General features: G+C 45.5%; 1 protein-coding gene across 2 annotated transcripts in view; it reads right to left on the bottom strand.

Moving 5' to 3' along the window:
* The window catches only part of DCDC2 (doublecortin domain containing 2), a 154,553-nt gene that overhangs the window by 75,104 nt on the left and 56,914 nt on the right, over nucleotides 1-22,535 (bottom strand). Inside the window, exons 8-9 of one of the 2 annotated variants that reach the window (XM_058667442.1) lie at nucleotides 12,825-12,987; nucleotides 10,787-10,852 (exon numbers count right to left, since the gene is read on the bottom strand). In XM_058667442.1, the coding sequence (XP_058523425.1) occupies nucleotides 10,787-10,852; nucleotides 12,825-12,987 (229 nt within the window). The remainder of the gene's footprint in view (nucleotides 1-10,786; nucleotides 10,853-12,824; nucleotides 12,988-22,535) is intronic. The other variant, XM_004593088.3, reaches the window with a different exon arrangement.

Here is a 22,535-nt window from a genome sequence, read left to right as displayed (position 1 = left end):
GACTCTGAGAAGGTAAAAAAAATCAATGAAAAGGAGTTTCAACAGAGTATGGAGAACAAGGGTCATGAATAAATCTAGAACGTCTCTAACGTTACCAGGCTTGAAATGCTGGAACAGGTGACATGGAACGGACTGGAAAGGAAGAGGGGCAAGGACTTAGAACATCCTGAATTATCACAAGATGAAAACGGGGAAAGCCTCTCTCCTCTGCCCTCTTCCAACCAACACAGATCACAGATAGATAAGGAAAGCTGAACACACAGAGAAAAGTCTGGGACTTGGAGAACATTATTTTAAAATGTGGATGTGGTGTGTATTAGATTCGCTGCTCACCAGCGAAAGATTGACTCGGCCAAATATATGAAAAGAATCTAGATGGCCTTTATTTCAGGGAGCCACAGTCACGGGCTTCCCTTCCCCGTGCAGCAGAAAGACAGACGTGCAGTTAAAGGCTACAGAAGAAGAACGCGGACGAAGTGGGGAAGGGCCTTTTTAGAGGAGAAGGTTAGGTGAAGGAAAACAGCCTCAGAGCGAAGGGTGGTGTAACCAGGCAAAGCTACAATCTCTTAAAGACCTTTTTTTAAAAAGATTTATTTATTTTTATTGCAAAGTCAGATATACAGAGAGGAGGAGAGACAGTGAGAAAGATCTTCCTCCCCAAGTGAGCCGCAACAGCCAATACTATGCCGATACGAAGCCAGGAGCCAGGAACTTCTTCCAGGTCTCCCACACGGGTGCAGGGTCCCAAGGCTTTGGGGTGTCCTCGACTGCTTTCCCAGGCCACAAGCAGGGAGCTGGATGGGAAGTGGTGCTGCCGGGATTAGAACCTGCACGCCCATATGGGATCCCGGTGCGTGTTAAGGCGAGGACTTTAGCCGCTAGGCCAAGCCGCCGGGCCCCTCTTAAAGACTTGAAGCGAAAGTCACAACGGTCAGCAGTCATTACGAGGAATACCCTTTGGCCTAGGCAGTGATGTTCACTCTTTGCATATCTATAAGGGTGCTTAAGAGCTTCAAAGCTAATTTGAGAAAGGACGTGAAAGCAACAATGGTGAGAATAAACCACCAAGGAAAACACTACCCTGTGCTCCCAAAAAAGACAGCAATTTCCTATTACCCAATAAGAAAATATATGAACAATGTCTCCCTTCTTCAGTTCATAAATTAGCATTCTAATTTGGAGGGTTAAAGATCTGAATGGCGAAACTGGTCTAGTTTCATATCCTTTCCATTTTCGCTTGGTTTCATTTGGTCTAGTTTTCAAATCCAATGCCCAAAGCTTTTTCTCTCTGAAAAAACATTAACTCCCAAACTCAGCAGTCAGGTTTAACCTCTCTCCCTGTAATCTCCAGGCCTTTGACAGGTTCTGTACTCTGCCTTGTGCCACACCCCACTTGAACCAGAAGTACTTTTGAGACTCCAACTCATTTTAAACTTCAAGATAAGAAAACCACAAGTTTCCCCTTCCCGTTTTTATGCCTCTCCTCTGGGAGAATACTTGCCTTGCTGACTAAGAGAGTTTAGGAGTACAGAGAGTAAACCAGCCAACTGGCATGAAAAACTTCAACACATAAGGTCATTTTTAATTTTGAATATTTTTATTAGAACAAGAAATAATTCTGTCCATTTTTTCTCCCTCTTACTCCTTCCTATTCTCTTCTAATCCTACTGAGCTTCTTCAATGTCTTAGCATTCCTCCAAGAGACTTTTTGGCTTCGGACGAGAGGAACAACGGAGCAATGAGGAGGCAGCGACAAAGGGAAAAACGAATGAACAGTGGGGACACCCCTGACATGCCCAGACTCTCGCTTCAAGTACTCAAGTCACGCTGACTTAAAGACCAGTCCAAACGAATCCCTTTCCCCTTCCATACGTAGCTCTTCTCACTACTTTCCCAAAGTTTCTCCTTTGTTTTTATTAGCATTCCATTATCATAAAAATGCTAAATAACCACAATCACGCTTCCAAATTATAACCTCAGGGTGAACCTAGGAATGAAGTCTAAAGAGAATCTGACTATTCTCCCAACTAGTTTCTACGAATAAAACAGGCAACTTTCTCGTGATGGAGCAGCTGCCTTCTATCTGCCCATCCACGGAAGAAACTTCATTTCCTCATCTCTTCCCTCTGAGGCTTGCTGAGAAAAGAACTCCTAAGGGGTGTGTACCCATCCACTGAACAGTGACAGTGTGTGGGACTACTTAGATCTGCAACTCTGCTCTAATTAGCAAATCTCACCAAGTTGAAAATATAATAAACCTCAAATCTTCCAGGCTGCAAACACATGGGAACCACTTGTCACCAATGGCGCTCCTCGAGTTTTTGTCCTGGGAAGCCACACTTTTTGTCTGCCACGATGGCACCCAACACCACTCATTCCAGGATTGGGCTGAATAATCGACAACTTTGCTTTCTCTGAGGGGTAAGTGATAGAATACATTCACTTAAGAAAAATAGCCATTGTTCTTTTTTTTTCCTACTAATACATTCTGGATCTAGCCTGCCATGATAACTGTCTTTTCTTTTAATTGGACCCTTTTGGTAGTGTAATAGTTATAGAGGAATAGCTATTCATTTGAAGACTGCAAAACTTTTACCTCATGTGAAAAGAACAATTTTAGAATCCTCAGCTATAATCTCCATTTCCCTCATTAAATATATTTTAAATCAATTTTCCAGCTATTATTTCTTGGTTTCAGCTCCCAGCCAGAACAACTCGACCTCTGCTGTTGGTCTGAGGTGTTGGTGCGCTTTTCTTTCTGTGAAGGCTGTGCACATAAGGTTCCTATCCTCACACACTGGGCACAATGTGCAGGACACCACTGCACGTCCAGAACACAAGGCCCCGTGCCTGGTGTGCTGACGCTGTACAGGGAATAGACAGAGAGCTGCCCCAGCACATTTCGCCTGAGGACAATGGCAAAGTCTGATTTGAGCTACTGTGAACTTGGGAAAGCTAAATTCAAAGGGCAAAGGGCCTTGGCTTGCTTGCCGCAACACCCTGGAAACTGAAGAGCTGCCCCGGACGATGTGCCTTCCAGCCTGCAGCAGGCTTTCCACTTGCGTCTGTAGATCTGTACGACAGAAATCACAGTGACTACCGCCTCACAGGGTCTGTTCTGTAAACGGGCCATTACAGGCTACTCCAAGGCTTGGTTTTGGCCGAGGTGTCTTCTCCTTTGCTTTACCGTTGAACTCTCAAAATTGGATGGGGACCCCCACCATCCACATTTTGCAGGGAAGACTTTCTCCAGACTCTTATTTCCAGGAGATGCTATCTGGTGGGCCCCTTTAACTCAACATGCACAGTTCTTCTCCATTCATGTGCACATTCCCTGGACGTAAAGACCCTAATTCCTTGTTATCTAAGCTAAAATATGCACTGCCCCTACTTACTCAATCAATACCTTTCCATAGCATCCCATGTCAGATCTATCCTGTTGGCTACACACAAGGATTTCTTACACCTGTCCCATTCTCTTTCCCACTACCACAGCCCTTTGCTTTATTTAATCCACTTCCACCTAACTCATACCTCCAGGAAATTCCTTTCCAAGACACAAGTGGGCATTCTTTCCCTTCCAAAAGTTCCCTCTGGAGTAGACATGGCCTGTTAGAGCTTTCCTAAGAACAAATAATGAGACCATTAAACTTTGCGGCCCTAAGCAAATAAGATCTCCAACATTCTGTTACTTGATCTACAAAATCAGGACAATGATTATCTACCTGACGGACTTCTTCAAGCACAAGTGTACAGGTTCGATGCCCTGCTTCCGAGAACTGAATACTGGTTTAACACTCTGTAAATGCTAAGGACACAAAATGGTTCTAGGAAATTAAAAACACAATAGTGAAAAAAATTATAGACAGATTAGAAGATAAAGCTGAAAACATCTCTAGAAAACATAACCCCCCCCCAAAAAAGATGGAGGATTACAGGAAAATGAAAACATTAGTTTAAAAGATCCTTCTTCTGCCAGAAATTTTGAAGAAAAGGGAATATATATAATAGGAGGAAATTATCAGTAATCTAAATGTGAGAAATAATATAAGAAAAATTCTCAGATTTTAAGGGTATCAAGTACCCAGAACAAGGAACAGTGAATGAATGTATTAAGGCATGTGATAGTAATATTTTAAGACACCAACCTGTTTTATCTTGAAAATAAAAACATTTTTCTTTTTATAATTTTTTCTTTTAAACATATTTTATTTTACTTATGATATAGTTCCATAGGCTCTGGGGTTTCCTGTGCCATTCCCCAGGGTCCGTCCCCACTATTATTGATTTCCCCTCTAGTTTTACCATGGATGTCCTTCATGAACAGTCACAAGTCCATCATGCTGTTATTGAAGTGTTTCCTGACAATGTAGGCATAGACACTGTCAGAGTCCATCATCTTACTGTTAAAACCATCAGTTCTTTCACTGAGAGTTCATCTTTGGTCTGTATGCATAGAAACATACAGTACTTTGTCTCCATATCTGAACATATCAGACCTCACTACATTTCCATTATATATCCCCTAAAATACATAACCAAGGCTGAAAAAGAACTAATCAGTATGGTACCCTTCAAAATAACAGAGAGATACTGAAATACTCAAGAATAAATCTAAACATGTGGAAGATCTCTATGGGGAAAATTATTAAACATTTTAAAAAAAGAAATAGGAGAAGACCTCAAAAAGTGGAGAAATGCACCATGTTCTTGGATGGGTAGAGTCAATATCATCAAAATGTCCATATTAGCAAAAGCAATGTACAAATTCAATATGATTCCAATCAAAATACCTAGATCATTCTTCATAGAGCTGGAAAAATGATACAAAAGTTCATCTCGAAACACAAAGACCACGAATAGCCAGGACTATCCTGAAGAATAAGAATTTAACTGCATGGGCCCGGCGGCGTGGCCTAGCGGCTAAAGTCCTCGCCTTGAACGAGCCAGGATCCCATAGGGGCGCCGGTTCTAATCCCGGCAGCTCCACTTCCCATCCAGCTCCCTGCTTGTGGCCTGGGAAAGCAGGAGAGGACGGCCCAAAGCTTTGGGACACTGCACCCGTGTGGGAGGACCCGGAAGAGGTTCCAGGTTCCCAGCTTCGGATAGGCGCGCACCGGCCGTTGCGACTCACTTGGGGAGTCAATCATCGGACGGAAGATCTTCCTCTCTGTCTCTCCTCTCTGTATATCTGACTTTGTAATGAACTGAATAAAAATTTAAAAAAAAAAAGAATTTAACTGCAGGGATTATAATCCCAAACCTTAGGACATATTATAGGGAGGTAGTTATCAAGACAGCCTGGTACTGGTACAGAAACAGAGAGGAAGATGAATGTAGCAACATAGAAACATCTGAAGGGAGCCCACACATGTACAGCCATCTAATCTTCAACAACAACAACAAAAAAAGCTAGAAAATAAAAACATGTTTACAGGAAAAAGTTCATGGCTTACACACAGGTAATTCACACAGCAGGCACTGGGGGTGCTCCGCCCAGATCCTCCAGAGTTTGATGCCACCCAGAGTCCTCTGGAACTGCTGGGATGAGTTCCCGCCTACCGGAAGTCTTCCTACCTCAAGGTCCTGAGCCTCTTTGGCTGAGGCCTTTCTCTGGAGTCAGCTGAATAAACAGCAGGTCAGCACACCATGAGCTAAGGCTTCACTTGGAGTCCTTACCCTCCAAGAACAACAGACACGGGCAGGCAGCCTCTGTTTTCCTCACATCTGCACTGAAGGTTTCCAAGCCTTGTGTCTCGGGCTCTCAGACGGTGCCAGCAGGTCTGAGTAGGTTCCCACAGGAGTAGGCAATTCAGTCAATACCCCCAGAGGCTTGCCTCCCTCCAAGGCTCCCCCTCCACACACCTGTAGGACACATCCCAAATGAACTCCTTGTACCTGAGTTCTCTCGGAAGCTCCCCACCCATGAGGCAGAGTTCCAAGGGAAACACAAAGGCATACCCAGAGACATGAGAATGGCGCCAGATTACTTCAGAACAGCAATCAAAGTAGAAAAGCAGTGAAGAGACACATCCAATATTGTGAATGAAGAGCTCTCCCACCAAACAGTCTGTCTATCCAAACTAAAACTTACATGTGAGATTATGATGAAGACATTTTCACACGCACTGCATTTCAAAACATACCATATTTGTTTACTTTCTAGACTCTACCATAACACGCGTTCTGCGAAAATGCAGTCAACTAAGAAACAGATAAGCAAGGGGCTGGCACTCTGTGCAGTGTGTTAAGCTGCTGCTTGCAAAACTGGCATCCCATATCTGAGTGCTAGTTTGAGTCCCAAGCTGCTCCACTTCGGATCCTGCTTCCTGCTAATGTGTCTGAAAAGGCAGTAGATGATCCAAGTGTTCGGGCTCCTCGCATCCTCTGTTGTGGACTCAGATGGAGTTCTGTTTCTGGCTTCAGCCTGGCCCAAGTCCGGCTGTTTCGGCCATATGAGAAGTAAACCAGTGAAGGGAAGATATTTTTCTCTAAGTTCTGCCTTTTAAGTAAATAAATATTTTTTTAAAAAAAATTGATAGGCAAAAAGTTGCTGGAAACAGGATCTATGCAGAAGAGAAGCAAAAGCAATCCCCAGAATGATGATGGCAGGAAATCTACGAATGAAAGCATCACATGCTAGAAAGCAACCTCACGGAGCAGAGTCAGACTGGCACTGCTGCGCCAGCCAGGCATGCTGCCTGGTGAGTTCAGCAACACAGAAGTGTCAAAAGGTGCTCTCTCCAGTCCCTGAGGGCCCAGACAGCCTCCAGACAGCACAGCCTCCTCCGCTTTCACAAACAGCTTGATCGTCCCGTCAGCCAGGTGTGAGAGAACTCAGAGCCCTGTCTGGGAACTCAGAATTTGAAATCTCACCATTCAAATTGCACATGTGCCTAATTGCCAATGGTCATGTAATACCTAAGAAAAAAATGCAACTTAGGGCCCAGAGCGATAGCCTAGTGGCTTTGCATTCACCAGCATCACATGTGGGTACCATTTCATATCCTGGATGCTCCACTTCCCATCCAGCTCCCTGCTTGTGGCCTGGGAAAGCAACTGTTGATCCCTGTGTATTTGCTGTTTATTAATCAGTGGGACTGTAGCCCCCCCTCCCCCCAAACGTAAGGTCCAGAGCTGTGCTCTGAGTTCAGACAACAGCCTCTGAACAAGCTGGCCTGTGTTTCCACTCATCACGGCCTGCCTGGTCACAGGCACATTTTCTCATCATTCAGGGCTCTGGTTTCTTCATGGGGGAAGTAGGGATGATGATGGTAACAACGATGTCCACCTCACAGGGCTACTGTACAGACAACTGACATGTGTACCTCAAGTGTTCTGTTCCTGACACTGCAGACACCCAGGCAATGTCAGCCCCTGACCTGATCAGAAGGAGCTTCTAGGCCTGACCATCGCTGGGTAATGGTGGAACCTGTTTTTCTCCCGTGGAGCTCCAGGGGATAATAAAGCACACCTGTTGTCCTGAGGAACCGGAACCCAAAGACAGACAAGACACAGACTATCTCCACCTACAGCAAAGACAGCGGCTTAGCTGTACAACCTACATTTCCCAAATGTATGTGGGAGCCTGGGAGTTCTTATTAGTAGACCATCAATTCAAAGCTGTTGGAACTCACTTTAAAGAATGACACAGAGTCCCCTGGGGACAGAGGCTTCACCTTTAGACACCACCTCCCCCACCGAGCTCCAGGCCATCCCAGGGGCTGTGAAGCTGCGATGGCCGATAGCCTGCCCAGCCAAGCTCTCAAGACTCAGTCTCAGTGGTTCCTGACTGTAGCACTAGCTCCTTCACAAATGACTTCCTCCTAGGAGAAGCCAGCTGCAGTTGGTCCACAGGTGACACATGTGTCTGCTGAACTTGTGAAGAGGGTAGTAGGGCGACCAAGCTCCCAGTGAAAAGTGGCTAAAATGATGCCATTTTAAATGGAATGAAGTCTTGCCCAATTTCACAGAAACAATTTGGTATTATCACTATGTATGAAATAAGAGTAAACAGGTAGCTTTAAACCTATGAAGCTCAAAACTACCTTATTGATATTTTATCTTTATCCCCATTGTGATGGCACACTGCAGAGCAATTTGCAATAAAGCTTATATCTTCTTCTCAAAACAACTGGGGCAATGGAGAAGCATAAAAATTGACTTTGTATACAAAACAGACCACAGTCTATATAGGAAACCCAACATGTTGTTTAAGTAGGAAAATCCCTTGTTTTGCAGTATTAAGTCATTTTTTTAAATTTTCACAGATACCAAAACACATACATTTAAGTAGAAATGGCCTTGTCTTCCCACAAAGGACTGCTAATTTGAGTTCCTAACTCCTGGCTTTGACCTAGGGCCTAGTCCTAGCTGTTGTAGGGGTGTGTGTGTGTGTGTGTGTGTGTGTGTGTTTTGGGTGGGTGGGTGGGTGGGTGAGGATGTGTATGTGTGTGTGTGCACGTATGTATTTGTCTGCAGAGACTTCAACTCTGAATACCTATATAAAACTATACTTCTTGGGGCTCTTCCTGTGACACAGAGGGCCAAGCCACCGTCTGCCATGCTGACAGCCCATATCACAGTGCTGGTTCAAGTTCTAGCCGACCCACTTCTGATTCAGCTTTCTGCTAATGTGCCTGGGAAAAGCAGCACCTTGGGTCCCTGTCACCCACATAGGAAACCCAGATGGAGTTTCAGGCTCCTGGCTTCAGTCTAGCACAACCCAGGCCATTGTGCCCACCTGGGGAGCTAACCAGTGGATGGAATATCTTTCTTTGATTTTCTACCTCTCCTCTTTTCTGTCACTCTGCATTTGAAATACATAAAAATAATCTTTCTAAAATGCTTCTATTCTAGTACTTCTCCATACAATGTACAAATATAAAAAGTAGGAAATGAAATGAATCCTTACAAAGGGCCAGCATTTCACTCCAAACTCAGATACTTCACTGGTATTCAGCCAGCCTTCAATCTTTCAATCTCAGCACTAAAACAGATAGCAGATATATTCTGAAACTGTCACTAATGGCACTTGAATTTCACAGTAAGCACTGAGGAACTTACTAAAAACCTCTTGCAGGACTAGAATTTTGTTAACAGTATGTCACTTCATTAAGTGGATAGGCAGGGTATGAAAAAAAAACAATCTCATAAACTTCTATCATACTAGTATTACAAACAACAGAATTTGAGCCATATCCCGCAGTTCGCACAGCATTGAAACAGGCTTCTACATCAATGGAGACACAGAAGACCTCACCACCTTTTCACAGGTAAAGTGTGCTGGCAAGAGACAGCAATCCCCAGCCCTACTCAGCTCGTGACAGAACCAGTGTCCTACTTTGTGAAGTCACCGTGGTCGCCTTTCACTTGTGTTCTTCAGCACATGATGCCTCTACCATGATGAGACTTGGGAGGGTGTGTTGGCCTCAGACCTTGCAACTGCCTGGGCTGATCCATGACTGAAGAAAAGCAGTTCAAGTTTTAATGCCTTGTGATTCTGAGAAAGGATCACTGTAACACTTCATGCTTGGGGCGATGCAGGAAACCATGTGCAGGTTGTAGCGATTAGGAAATTCAAGAGCCTGGCTGCTCAAGGGCAGTCATGCAACAAAGTCGTAATATTCAGACATCCTTCTGCTGGCACTGCACCTGCTTGCAACCATCCATCACAAGTCTAAATACCACGAGTTTCTTGAAACAATCACAGAATGATACTGGAAATAAGCCAGTACCAAAAGCATCAAGAAGTCCGTGTGTGTGTGTGTGTGTGTGTGTGTGTGTACATGCATGGGTGCAGACAAAACCATACAATGTCCAAAAGAAGACAGGCCTTGCTGCTGCTTACATGTTAATTACTTTGCCTAATAACCACCAATACGACCTAAGTGGTGGTAGCAACACAAACACACATGAGGCTATTTTCTACACAATCGTTTTAACAGTTCTAACTAAGCTATGTTCCAAGGGTTCTACAAACACTAATTTTTTTTTCATGTACCAAACAGTAATGATAACAATTAATACAAACAAGCATCCAAAATGCTACATCAAAACAGTCATCATTCCCATTTTATTCATGGTGGAGAGTGCAGCCAGTTAATCACCTCTGAAACAGGCCTGCAGACGCTGCAATGCAAGTGGGAAGCACAACAAAGCCAGGCACCGGCCACTCACACTAGTATTTAGATGTGGCACTAAAAATGCATTTCACACCCAGCTTCATCAATCACCAACCAATCTCACTTTGCATCTTGGCTACCTAAAGAAAATGGGATTTGTTTCCCTGAAGAAATATGTCATAGCTCTGCTTGAATTATTAAGCCTTGCTATTATAGAAAGAAACAAGGAAATAAAATTGGGCCCAGGTTGCCATCTACAGACTGATAATAGCACTGCTCATTCAGACAACTTTTGACAAATGAATATCAGCAAACACCAGCAGTAAAAACAGAAAAGTGTGTGAATATAACCTTAATTATTAAAAAGGAATCAAGACACCCTAGAAAGTCTCTTTTTTTTTCTTAATTACAATGAGTCTAGTACAGACGTTAGGGAACACTGAATCAAATGTCTGCACAATTGTAAACGTAGGCTAGAAAACAAAGTATTTTCCCTAACCATAAAATGTAACACTTTGAGATAAAAACTGAAGAGGCTAATGCCAAACTTTAACTATAATCACGTGGACTTCATCTCTACAACCAAATGGCTGGGTTTTGTTTCACTCATTATCTTGGCTCGGCACAACCTTGATTCTGCTTCAAATGTTTATCACGTCTACCTTTCCAAAAGGCAAAGGGCCCTCTTGAGAGGCGAGTAGCCAAGAGCACACGCTTGGTTCTAATTACTAAAATAGAAGCCTTTAAAGTAATAAGTAACGTCAATGGCAACTGCATATGAAAGCTGAATTACAAAGATAGAGAATTTTTTTATATTATACTCTGGAAAAATTCTGCAGCCAAAGTGTCTGGGTGGAGAGTTACTAAGGAGAAATAGTTCAATTTCCCAAGAGTACAAATTTCAGCTAAAATGCTGAAACTTTTCAAGGGATGGTCTCATCCAGTGAACTGCACAAAATCTTATTTTCATTTCTTGGGGGGGGAACTGCTTTGGAAGCTAAGATTGATTTTTCCAGGTGGTATGTACTTTGTATCAGGATAAAAAGATATGAAATGCTTCTAAACGCCTAAATATACTTCCAGGTGCAAGGCAAAGCCTCTTACCAGGAGGTTAAAAAAAAAAATCAGTGCCTAAACTCCTTCATTTGGAAGGCACCAGTGATTGCTTAGTGTAACAATGAGATTCAGCAGTTTAAAAACCTACAGTCTGCGCATTATTAAACTGCATGGTGAAAATGCACCGCTACGATGGCCAATTACCAAAACAGCTGCAGGACTCTGTGACAGGCACGACAGCAGAGGGTGTCTACGTTTTTCCAGCACCTGTAAGACAGGACTGGCTGCAGCTTGAAACCCCTTTCTGCTGTTCTCATGCCCAGATACTGTTACAAAAACTGTTAAAAATGACAAGAGCAAAAATGCCGATAATTTTTCTTCAACTGAAGTTTATTTTCCAATAAGCTAAAGAAGAGTGAACACAGCCTCTTGTGACCCTAGGTTACGACTAATGAGAAATCTGAAAAGATGAGCGAGCACCTTCTTCTTGGGGACCACTAACTCAAAAAGTTTTTTTAAAAAACTATGCTGCAAGTAGGAACTGGGATTTCCATAGGCTAATAACAGCCTCTTGATAAAATTCCTAAACAGATTGAAACGAGTTCTAGTTCTTAGTGGGCTCTTTAATATTGTGGATTTAGCTAACTTAGTAAGACACTCAGTCCACACTTTGGAGCCTTCACACTCTAATGTTCACATATACTGATTAAAATAACAAAGCCTCTACTAGTTTTTATGCTCAGTGTATGACATGTTCTTCTGTGATAACTGTTTCACTTTAGTTTATACCCCATAATAAGCACTCAATGAAAGTTTACCGACTGCATGTCACACTCACTGCTTGTTTCCTAATCGCTAAAAAAGCATTTGTAAATCTAAAGATCATCGCAACTTAAAAGACAGATCTCTGTATGAACCCACATTCTGCAGGTAGATAATGGGCCCAAGAAACTTGAAATTGTCCAAGTTCAACAGCAGACCTGGGAAAATCTAGAAGTCCCACTTTGTGGCTAGTCTCCATCACTCCCATCCTTGACGATCTAACTCCCTTCCACATTCTTGTCAATGGAGTTGTTTCATTCATTGTGTTCTTTCAACCTGGGCTCACAGACCTTTGTGTCTGACTCTTGAATCCCAGGGTCCATGCTGACTCTTCAGCTGCGGAGCCCACATGAGCTTTGTGTCCTTAAGCGCTGCCCAGCTGGGGGCTTAGACTGAAGCTGTCTCTCACCCATCCTCATCCCAGGTACCCACGTCCAACTCGTGAGGTGAGTGAATGGAGTCCAGTGCAGAGCAGGTCATTGGGGAGACACAGTGCAGTGGTCTGCAGCCCTTCGACCTCAGCATCACCACACTCTACTGAGAACTCCCCCTTGCAGACATCCTGAGTTCATCATCCTTTTCCTCACACTAATGAAATCTCGGACTTATGCACATTTTTTTTTTTGATGGGGCAAAATGAAATACTTAATTGGAGTCAGAAATCAAGCCTGAAAAAAACCAGCATCTCTTGAGACACAAATCCTCAGGACACCAAAGAGCATCCATCCTCTGTGGGTCCAGGGAAACAGATTTAAGAGTCAAATTGTATCACAGTCTTAAGTCATTACAAAAAGAGTGATGGGACAATAACAACTAACTTACCATTGTTTGGAACTGTTGGTGGTGAGCTCTGAGACTTGATGTCTTGTTTCACTTTCGTTGGTTTTCCTGAACTCCCTTCCTCTTTTTTCCCTTTCCTCTTCAGGGGCTGAGGAGAGGAATTGTCGCTGGATCCAATGGTTGACTTGGATTGGCGGTCATTTCCCTAAAGAGCAGAATTATAATAATATTGGCCAGTGAGCCCTAGTCCCTAGAGAGCTCCCCAGTGAACACATGCCATCAGCCAGCAGTCAGTAGAGGGAACGCACTATCCTGAATCTGAGACTGCCCATCCTAACACCCACAATAACTTCTCATTTATCTTCTAGAGGCAAAAGAAAGATCCACCAAAAGAAGGGGACAGGGGAGTAACAATTAACCTTCGTTGAGTAGCTAACACATGCCCCACCTAAGCTGTGAAGTGATCTCCCTGGGTCCTCACACTAGCCCTGGGAGAGCATCACTGCTGTCACTGAGCTATAAGGATGAGAAAGTGGGAAGGAGAGGCACAGCCCTGCCTTGGCCTCCCAGTCTGCCTCAGGGCCCCTGCAGTCCAGCCTCTATAATTCTCTCTTGGGCCTCTGCAGACTCAGCAGGTATCTACTGGACAAGCAATGCACACAGTGCCCACGTTGACCAGTTAGGCCACAAACACTTAGTGTCCACTATGAATAGATATCATCCCACAAACAGGCATGCAACATGCTTAAAGAAGTCCTTAAATATTATCCCTTGATAACGTCCACAGTCTCCAAGAATCAGAGGCAGAGCAGATACAGACTGCGGCTGCTCAGGATCACATGTCCACGGTCCTTCCTGAGGGTGCTATGCTGCATGGTCAGGGGCTGCCTCTGGCCTCCCTGTGCCACTCCCCATGAAGTCTGGGCACCCACCAACAGCGGAGGGGAGTTTTGACTGTGAAAGTGACAGTGAGTTTCAATGTTTCTGTCACTGTGCCTGAAAAGCCCCTAATCACCTTTTCTACCATCACTATTGCAAGAAACATCCTCCGAAGAATGCAGCCCTGGCCCTCAGGGATTCAGGTACTAAAGCAACCTGCCTGTATAAGGCGTGGGGTTGCTGGTGGTGAAAACAGTGTAAGTTCCAGGATGCCAATACCTGCCTCAGAACTGCTGTTCAGCCATGACCTGTGTGATTACAGACTAAGCTACTCCTAAACCGGGAGAGTTTATAAAGTGATCAGTACCATGGCCAGATAACAAGTATCAAAATGCTTTCTCCAAAAGCAGGGTTAATATCCATTTCTAAAAATCATTTCGAATTCATACCAATCATAATGCAACAGCCATACCGTGCTAGTATCTGAAAAATAAATGTAGTAATACTAAATAAACAAATCTGCCTAGAAACCCATTATAACTGCTCATTTTAAACATTTATATGTTCAGCCATCCTGAAGCACTTAAATGGTTTTAGCCATCACCCAATTAAGAACAGAAAAATCTGCAGCCTTACAAATGAAGCTATTTATGCTATTTTGTCATAGCCTACAAGAAAATGAATTATGCATAGATTTATTAACAGTATGAAAACCTGTCCAAGACTCTCACACTTTTCTGTGTAATTTAATTTCCTATTCCAACTGCAATTTTAAACATACAGCTCCCATTTAATTATTGCATTAACAGCTGCCCAGAGTTTTCCTGTTCTTGGTGATGTCTTGCAAGGCCATAAACTGTCTGCCAGAAGAAACGGATAATATGATTATAGTGGAAATTCCAAAGACATCAGCCGCATCTCGAAGGCCAGCCTGCTTTGAATGGTGCCTCTTCGTCTCAAAATTTGAATCAGGAAGTGAGCCTGCTAGAATTTCGGAAGATACTGTGAAGTCACGAGGCTGGTGAGGAGCTCTGGCATTCAGTAAGTCACTTGGACAGCCCTCCAGGAAAAGGAAAAGAACAGGATGGAGAGGTAGCAGAAACCCCACCCTGGGATCCTTGGGGACTAGCATCGTTCCAAATACCACCTCTCCACTTAAACAGCAGGCCGAGTCCTGAGGCATCACATCTCTGAGATTGGCACTTGGCAGGTTGATTCTGCAGCATGAGGAAAGGTTGATTAAATAACTGCAAAAGTCAATTTTTAGGACATTTCTTCATACATTCAATGACTAACAGCTAATAGCCTGACACTGGAGATGCAGGGTGGGGAGTGACAGCAAACTGAGAGAAGAGGATGAATTACTGTGTCATTAGAAGGTTGGAAATCATTTAAACGCTTTTTCAAGATGTATTTATTTTGGAGGGCAGATTTACAGAGAGAAGGAGATACAGAGGGAAAGATCTTCCATCAACTGGTGCACTCCATATAGGCACTGGTTTGGGCACGGGTTCATGTCCCGGATGTTCCACTTCCCATCCAGCTTCCTCCTTGTGGCCTGGGAAAGCAGTCAACCACAACCCAAACCCTTGGGACCCTGCATCCATATGGAAGACCTAGAGGAGGCTCCTGGTTTCTGATCAGTCCAGCTCCAGCTGTTGTGCCACTTGGGGAGTGAACCAGGAGACGGAAGATCTTCCTGTCTCGTCTCTCCTCTCTCCTCTCTCTCTTTCTCTCTCACTCTCTCTCTCTCTCTCTCTGTAAACTTACCTTTCCAATAAAAATAGAGAGCAAGGGCGAGAGAAAGACAAAGAAAGAGGTGAGAGGGAGAAGGGGAGAGGAAGGAGGGGAGGAAGAGAGGAAGGAACGAAGGAAGGGAGCAAGGAAGAAAGAGAGGAAAGAAAAACATGGTTCAGTGAGATAGCCTAGAGGTTAAATCCTTGCCTTGCAGGTGCCAGGATCACATATGGGTGCTGGTTTGTGACTCAGCCACTCCACTTCCCATCCAGCTCCCTGCCTGTGGCCTGGGAAAGCAGCCGAGGATGGACCAAAGCCTTGGGACCCTGCACCTGTGTTGGAGACCCGGAAGAAGCCCTTGGCTTCAGATCAGCTCTGGCTGTTGTGGCCACTGGGGGAAGTGAACCAGGGGATGGAAAACCTTTCTGTCTCTCCTTCTCCCTGTAAATCTGCCTCTCCAATAAAAAATAAGTAAATCTTTGATTAAAAAAAAAAAAAGTTAGAACTTGCGTATAGCATGTTGAGGCAGTTCTAGCCCCAGCTGCCCCACTTCCTACCCAGCTCTACTAAGGCTCCTAAGAAAGCAGCAGAGGTGTCCAAGCGTTTAGGCCCCTGCATTCAGGTGGGAGACCCAGATGAAGCTCCTGGCTCCTGGTTTCAGACTGACTGTGAGCATTTGGGTTGTAAAACAGTGGTTAGAGGAGTTTTTTTTTTCTCTCCTCTGACTGTGGCTTTCAAATAAATAAATAATCTTTTTTAAGATGCTGACTTATCTAAAGCATTACATATGTGACATATAAACAATATATATTTGCATATTAGTTATGTAGATTATAAAATAGGTAAACAACTTGCATTAAAGGAGGCAGGGTGTTCTGCTTCTTCAGACTTACTTAAATAATTATTTGATCATCGTTCTTGGGCGGCTTAAGACGTTCTCTTACCTAACAGTCAGGAGAACAATACATCCACACAAATATCTACCCGATCTACAGGCAATAAAAGGAGTCTTTAAAAGCTTATGCAAAATATGCACTATAAAAAAGGAGAGTGCATAAACTTAATTTTGCACCAAAAATTAACTTCATTCCCACGAACTTTTTGAGGCCTCTTCATATTATCACTACTTCATAGATTAAGCAATTAATTTTCCCTTGGGGCCTGATTTCTGCGCGACCTTGCAGCTTAGGGCCGCCCAGCACGCCGGAGACACCTGTTAGCGCCTTTCCCAACACGCCAGCGGGAACAGGGGGTCCTGAGCCTCGTCCACCTGCCGGGCAGCGGTGCGGGAGGCAGCGCGGGGCGCCCTGGGCTCCTTCACTCCCTCTAGACAGGGATTCTCTGGGCGGCCCAGGTGCCTTCCACCCACATCCACCCCGCATTCCGGCCCCCTCGGAAGGAAGCTCAGGGACCACCGGGCAACAAGGGCAGGTGCCGCGCGAGGCTGACGGGCACCACGGCGTGTGGGTGTGAGGGGGAAACGGCTTCCTCGGGTGTGCGGCCCGCTGCCCGGCGACCGGGCCAGACACCGACAACCGTGCAGTAATCTACGCGGCCCCGGCGCCCGACGTGGACCTAAAACGCGAGGCGGCAGAAGCAGCAACGATCGCTGCGCAGGCGTCATGGGCGGCGCGCAGGCGCATTCGGCGTCCCCGTCCGGCGCTGGACAAACCTGGCGAGCGCCGCCAGGGAGCGCATCTCGGCTAGCGTCCAAAGCAGGGGGACCCGAGGTCTCAAGGTCCCTGTGCTTTTTAAGGCTAGCGCCCTAACTGGACCAGCTGAGGCCTGGGACAGGGTCTGAAACCCGGCCCTGCTCCGCACGGGCCTCGGGCCTCGGGTCCGCTGGGCACCTCACCCAGCATTTGGGGATCCGGCCCTGGCAAGTGCCCTTAACTCTCCCCTCCCTCCAGGGGAAAGTAATTGCTGTCCCCTTCGGCTGCCTTCCGCCCTGGGGCTGGACTTTTCATGACCCACTTCACACTAGCCTTCTCTGGGGAAGCAACTACTTAAAACAATGACTGGTTGTCTTGTGAGACCCTGGGGTTTGCAGTGTGGAATATTCTCTCACCTGACTACCGAGAGCCTTGCCAGGCACCAGCACTGGGCTGGAACTGTGGTCGCCTTCTCTGCCCCATCTCTCACCCTGTCTCCCCTTCTCTTCCTGTGTTCTTCAGGCTCATCTCAGACGGACATCACACACATTGTGGGTTTTTCTAGCTCCTCTAGAATGTGACCACCTTCCTCCCGGACCCCTTAAGCACTAGAGAACCAGGATATAAAATGTACTCAATAAATAGCTGCTGGATGAACAAATCAATCCATGACCATGTACTCAAGGCAGAGCTATCAGCCGTAGACCTGGGTTCCAGAAGGTCCCTCTGCCTCTTGTATTTATTCACACCCCCAACCCAAATTCCCTGTAGAGGCCACAACCAGGAAGTTTTACACGGGTAAACATGCTATCATTCCTTCCTTGTAACTCTCAAATGTCACCCTACTACAGAATACAATCCCAGACCACCTGGGTGGCCCCTGGTTTGAGTCCCGTCTGCTCCCATCAACCTCAGCTGAGACTGAACTGACTTCCTCTCTGTGTGCCCCACAGGCCAGGCTTTTTCACAGGGCCTAGCATCTTGGTTGCTTCTGGTTGAGATGCTCTTCGCACTGCCTCGTTCCTGCCTCCTGGCTCCTCCACAACAGTCTGCTCTCAGTTTCAGAAGATACTGTATAAATCTGTGCTCTGCCTCATTTTATCTTTCTAATCATGCTTCCATCATCGGGAATTATTTGTTCATTTGTTGATGAGTTGAGAAGCCTGACCACTTCCATGCTTTCTGAGACCATCCAGTCAAGCCGAGGTCTTGGCCACACCTTCAGGTGGGTGGCACCAGCATTGCCCACCCATTTCCTAACTAATTAAGAGACCATCAATGGGGAACATCTGACCTGTGAGGTCAAGCCCAACAAGGAGGGGTCAGGGAATGCTTAAAATCCCAAGACCCTCTAACCTTTGGTGTCTCTCCCTCCCTTTTACAGAGGCCCTCGCCTCCTGGCTTTCTCTCAGGAGGTGCTTTGCCCCTCCCTCTTCATTTCCTGCTCCACTGGTCCCTTCACAAATAAGCTTTTCTGTCTGCAACAGATTCCTGGCTTTTTATGTCTATACTAAACTGAGGAAAGAACCCACCGGACTTTTCTGGTAACACTTTCCACCCACTTTCCCCTATAAATGTATGCACCAGCATGAACGTGTCCTGAGGACCAAGTCCTTGTGTCTACTTGGTGCTAAGAATGGCTCTTGGGCTTCTTAAGTGCTCCATGAACATCTGTCAGTGGGTGACTGACCAAGGAGTGGGACTGATGGATATACAGAGTGCTGTGGGCATTTAGGGGGATGGGGGCAAAGTCAATCATTCTTTTTTCTAAGACCTAACAAGGAAGTAGGGTTGTGATTATGAGTCTTTGCTCCCATTTGATGAACAATATGCCATAGGTACACAACACGGAATGCCAAGGTGAGGTTGCCTGTGTGACCGCAGCACCCAACCAGCACACGTGAGAACCAGGAAGGAAGGGGGCAGAACCGGCAGGGGAATAAGGGGTGGTTCCCTTGCTGGACAGCTACTCCCACTGGAGAGTGTGAGCTGCGATGAGGGTAGACCAGACTAGGCAGGGCTATAACACCTGTGCGCCTCATGTGGACCAGATCATGGAAAAACCACGCTGGGCTGATTATTCCTACTGGTGCAGTCTACAATTAGAGTGGGTGATGGTTGTTGGGGCTTAGCCACAGCATCAGCTGGCAGAAGCTGGCACTAGGGGCTAATTCTCTCAAGTTACACTGCAGAACCACCTGGAGAGTGGAAGTGGCCTGGGAGGGAAATAGTGGGCTCCTCCCTCTTGGCTTATCACTCTCACTAGACAGCACGAAAACTAGGACAGGGGCTGGGGTGGCTAGACAGAAAGGCACTCAACAACATCCGTGAAGGCTGGATGGTTGAGCTGATTAGATGGAACTAAGCTTCAATGCCCATTGACATGTCTGAGAGCAGAAGGGGATGTGGGACAGACTGGACTAGTCTGCCGCACATACTGGCAAACCAGGGTAGGGGGCAGGCCTGGTTGGGGTTATTGTGGGTTGCTCCGGCTGGGCTGTACCCCCACTGGTTTATGTGAGGGCCCAGTTTGTGCTGGGCAGAACTAGGCTGGACTGCAAATACCTATTGATTCCAGTGGAAGACAGGGATGGAAACAGAACCAACCCAGCAACTGCAACCATCAGCTGACTGGGGCGATGGACTGTGCCGGGCCCGGTTCTTGCTAGTACATACAAGGATCTGGTCTGGGAACACCTCACACAAAGTTTCTTTGGGGATTCCCCCCAATCGAGCTTTCAGACTCAGAATGCTAACCATCAAATGACAGAGGACAGAACAAGTCAATCAACCACCTCAGCTATATGTTGGCAACGAAAATACTGGGCAAACGGAGACTACATGATGGACTATGTCAGTCAGTGGATTCTCCAACGACGCATCATGCTTGCAGTGGTGAGAGTGGCAGCAATTCAGATCTGCTGAACTATCAAAACCACTCTGCCGGCTCTACCTTCAGACCAGAGATGGTCTCCCCGAGAAACTGATGAACTTATCTGGACAATAAGATGCTGGACTTTATGCCTGGTAGATGTTTGCAATGAAAGAATCTCAACTGAATTTGAACTGTGGTAATGCAACAAGGTGGAGGAATCCACCATGGGGGGGGCTGGGGGGGGGAATCCCAGTTCCTATAAAACTGTCACATAATGAAATGTAATCAATTAAAAAAAATACGCCATAGAACACTGAATCTCTGCTTAAAGGTCCTGCCTCAGGAAGGCCTCCTTCCGTGATACACCAACCCAAATGTGTTCTCCCTTCATTGTCTCTCATACTTGTCTGTACTTTTCTGTCTCTTATATCCTGCCTTGTAATTATGCATGAAGGTGTGGGGTTATGTGTTTGACCGTTGTCTCCAATGGAGACATATCACAGACAGTATCATGTCTTGTGTGCTCAACACTGGTTTCCAGGGACTAAGTACCAGGCCAGACACATGGAGAACTCAATCACCATCAACTGAACCAGTCTTCATGGCTGACAAAAAAATAAATAAATAAATAAAATAAAAACCTTCTAAAACAAGTGAGCAAGAAAGCAAATTGCAAGTGTGTGTACCTGCACATGCATCCTAAAGCAGGAAACACACTATACATTTTAATGAAAAAAAAAAAAAAAGAGCTTCTTTCTGAAGTTCAGTAATTGTGACACCAATGAACTGAGTCACTATCTTGGTCCTGACACAGCTTTCTCTGTCTCCTTGGATCAGTTACTAAATTCCACTAGGCCTCTATCCACCATCACCCTGCCTACTGCACCCTAAGAATTAACAAGAGAATAAAATGTAGCTCTAAGCCCCAAACATGTGGCTTTCATTCAGGTTAGTAGTGGCTAAAATACAATTTTCAGCTACTGGAGCATTTTTGTAACCCCTTTTCTTTCCTATAAAGCCTGATCCTATATGACTCCTCCTCCCTTCTGCTCAGGCATCCAAGAGCCTGCTCCAGGACAGGCAATGCTGGGTGCTAGGAGTACCACAGGACACCATCCCTACTCTTTAGCCAGGACCCTAACTGGTTTGGAACACAGTCTCCAGTCCTAATATCGCCATCAAGTCTCGCCTTGACAATGGCTTGCCAAACAATTTCAATGAGCTTTTGTGACACTTCCAACTCAACATATCTGGAAATAAGCAGAATGTATTTCCTTTGACTGCCCTCTCCAGGTCATGACACTACCAATACTCAGTTGGCTTTGGCTCCAAACTCTCCACTGACCCTGCGTCATGACACTACCAATACTCAAGACATCAACGCTCAGAAACCCATAGTTGGTTTTGGCTCCAACTCTCCACTGACCCTGCGTCCTAGTCACCAAGCAAGTTCTTTGTTTAAGGACTAGAATCACTTCCCAAGAACTCTGCTACCTCCTTGGTCTGGCCAAGGCCACAGCCACAGCCACAGCCTCTCAGCTGATGGTGGCCCAGGTATGGATCCCCACCACACGGTCTTTCCTCCACGTGAAATGACTAGTTTTCTGGAATGGACTTGGATGCTGACGCACCACCCTCTACTCAAGGATGAAAACTAGACTCTTCACTCTAGGACTCAAGGTCATCTGAAGACTGCCATTACTCAGCACATGTCTGGCACAGCCCCTTCCACACCTGGCTAAAGCCATGATTGTTCACCAACGCCAGCCACAAATTTGCTTCGCCTTCCCTTCTGTCTGAAATCCCTTCCCTCCCATCTACTTTTTTTACCTGCATCTTCAAGAATCCACAAGGGGGAGCTTCCCTGAGCATCTGCACACACCTGGGTTCTCTCTCCCCCTCCCTCATCCACAAACATATTTGGTGTTTAGCCCTCCAATGTAGTTGCTCATTCATTGCCTTTGCAAGCAATCTTCCCTGTTCCAAGGAGACTCTAAGTATTCTAAGGGCAACTACTTTGCCACGCATGATGTGAGGGTCTTAGCAGATGTTAGGGTTCCCAGATGTTAGGCTTTGTTCAGCGCTACTTAGTCATATGCACACCAAAGCAATATTTTCTCAGGAATTTCACATGAGTTAACAAGTGGAGGTGAGGAAAGAGATCATCGGGGAACAGGATCATTGCCCCAGAAATCATGTATTTTACAAAATGCCAAAACAAGAATGTTGCTTATTTTGACACAGAGGGGTGTCAAGTCAGTTCTGATCTCTGCTGAGCAGGCATTCAATCCCAAAGGGACACAGAAGAGGCCTCAGCCACAAACAGCTGCCAAAGCAAGGCTCCAGCACAACAAGAAACACATCCCCAGGGGGAGGAGAGGGCAAAGACACACAGACGCTAAGGAATTGTCCCCCCGCATGATGGATGTTTATTCAGTAAATACTGGCTGAATTCATTAATAATGAGTGAATGATAGATGGAAAACTAAATATTTGTGATGGTTCTCAATGTTTCATAGGAATGTAGTTGGGGACTATCCTTTTATGACAAAAACTCCCTCTCAATTATTTTATTTCTCTGAATTTAATTGAAGCCCAAAGGACTGTGCC

This window comes from Ochotona princeps, chromosome 1, assembly GCF_030435755.1.
Source record: "Ochotona princeps isolate mOchPri1 chromosome 1, mOchPri1.hap1, whole genome shotgun sequence".
Taxonomy (NCBI): Eukaryota; Metazoa; Chordata; class Mammalia; order Lagomorpha; family Ochotonidae; genus Ochotona; species Ochotona princeps.
The sequence above is the reverse complement of the archived record's forward strand: the minus strand, read 5'-3'. Positions and strand labels throughout refer to the sequence as shown.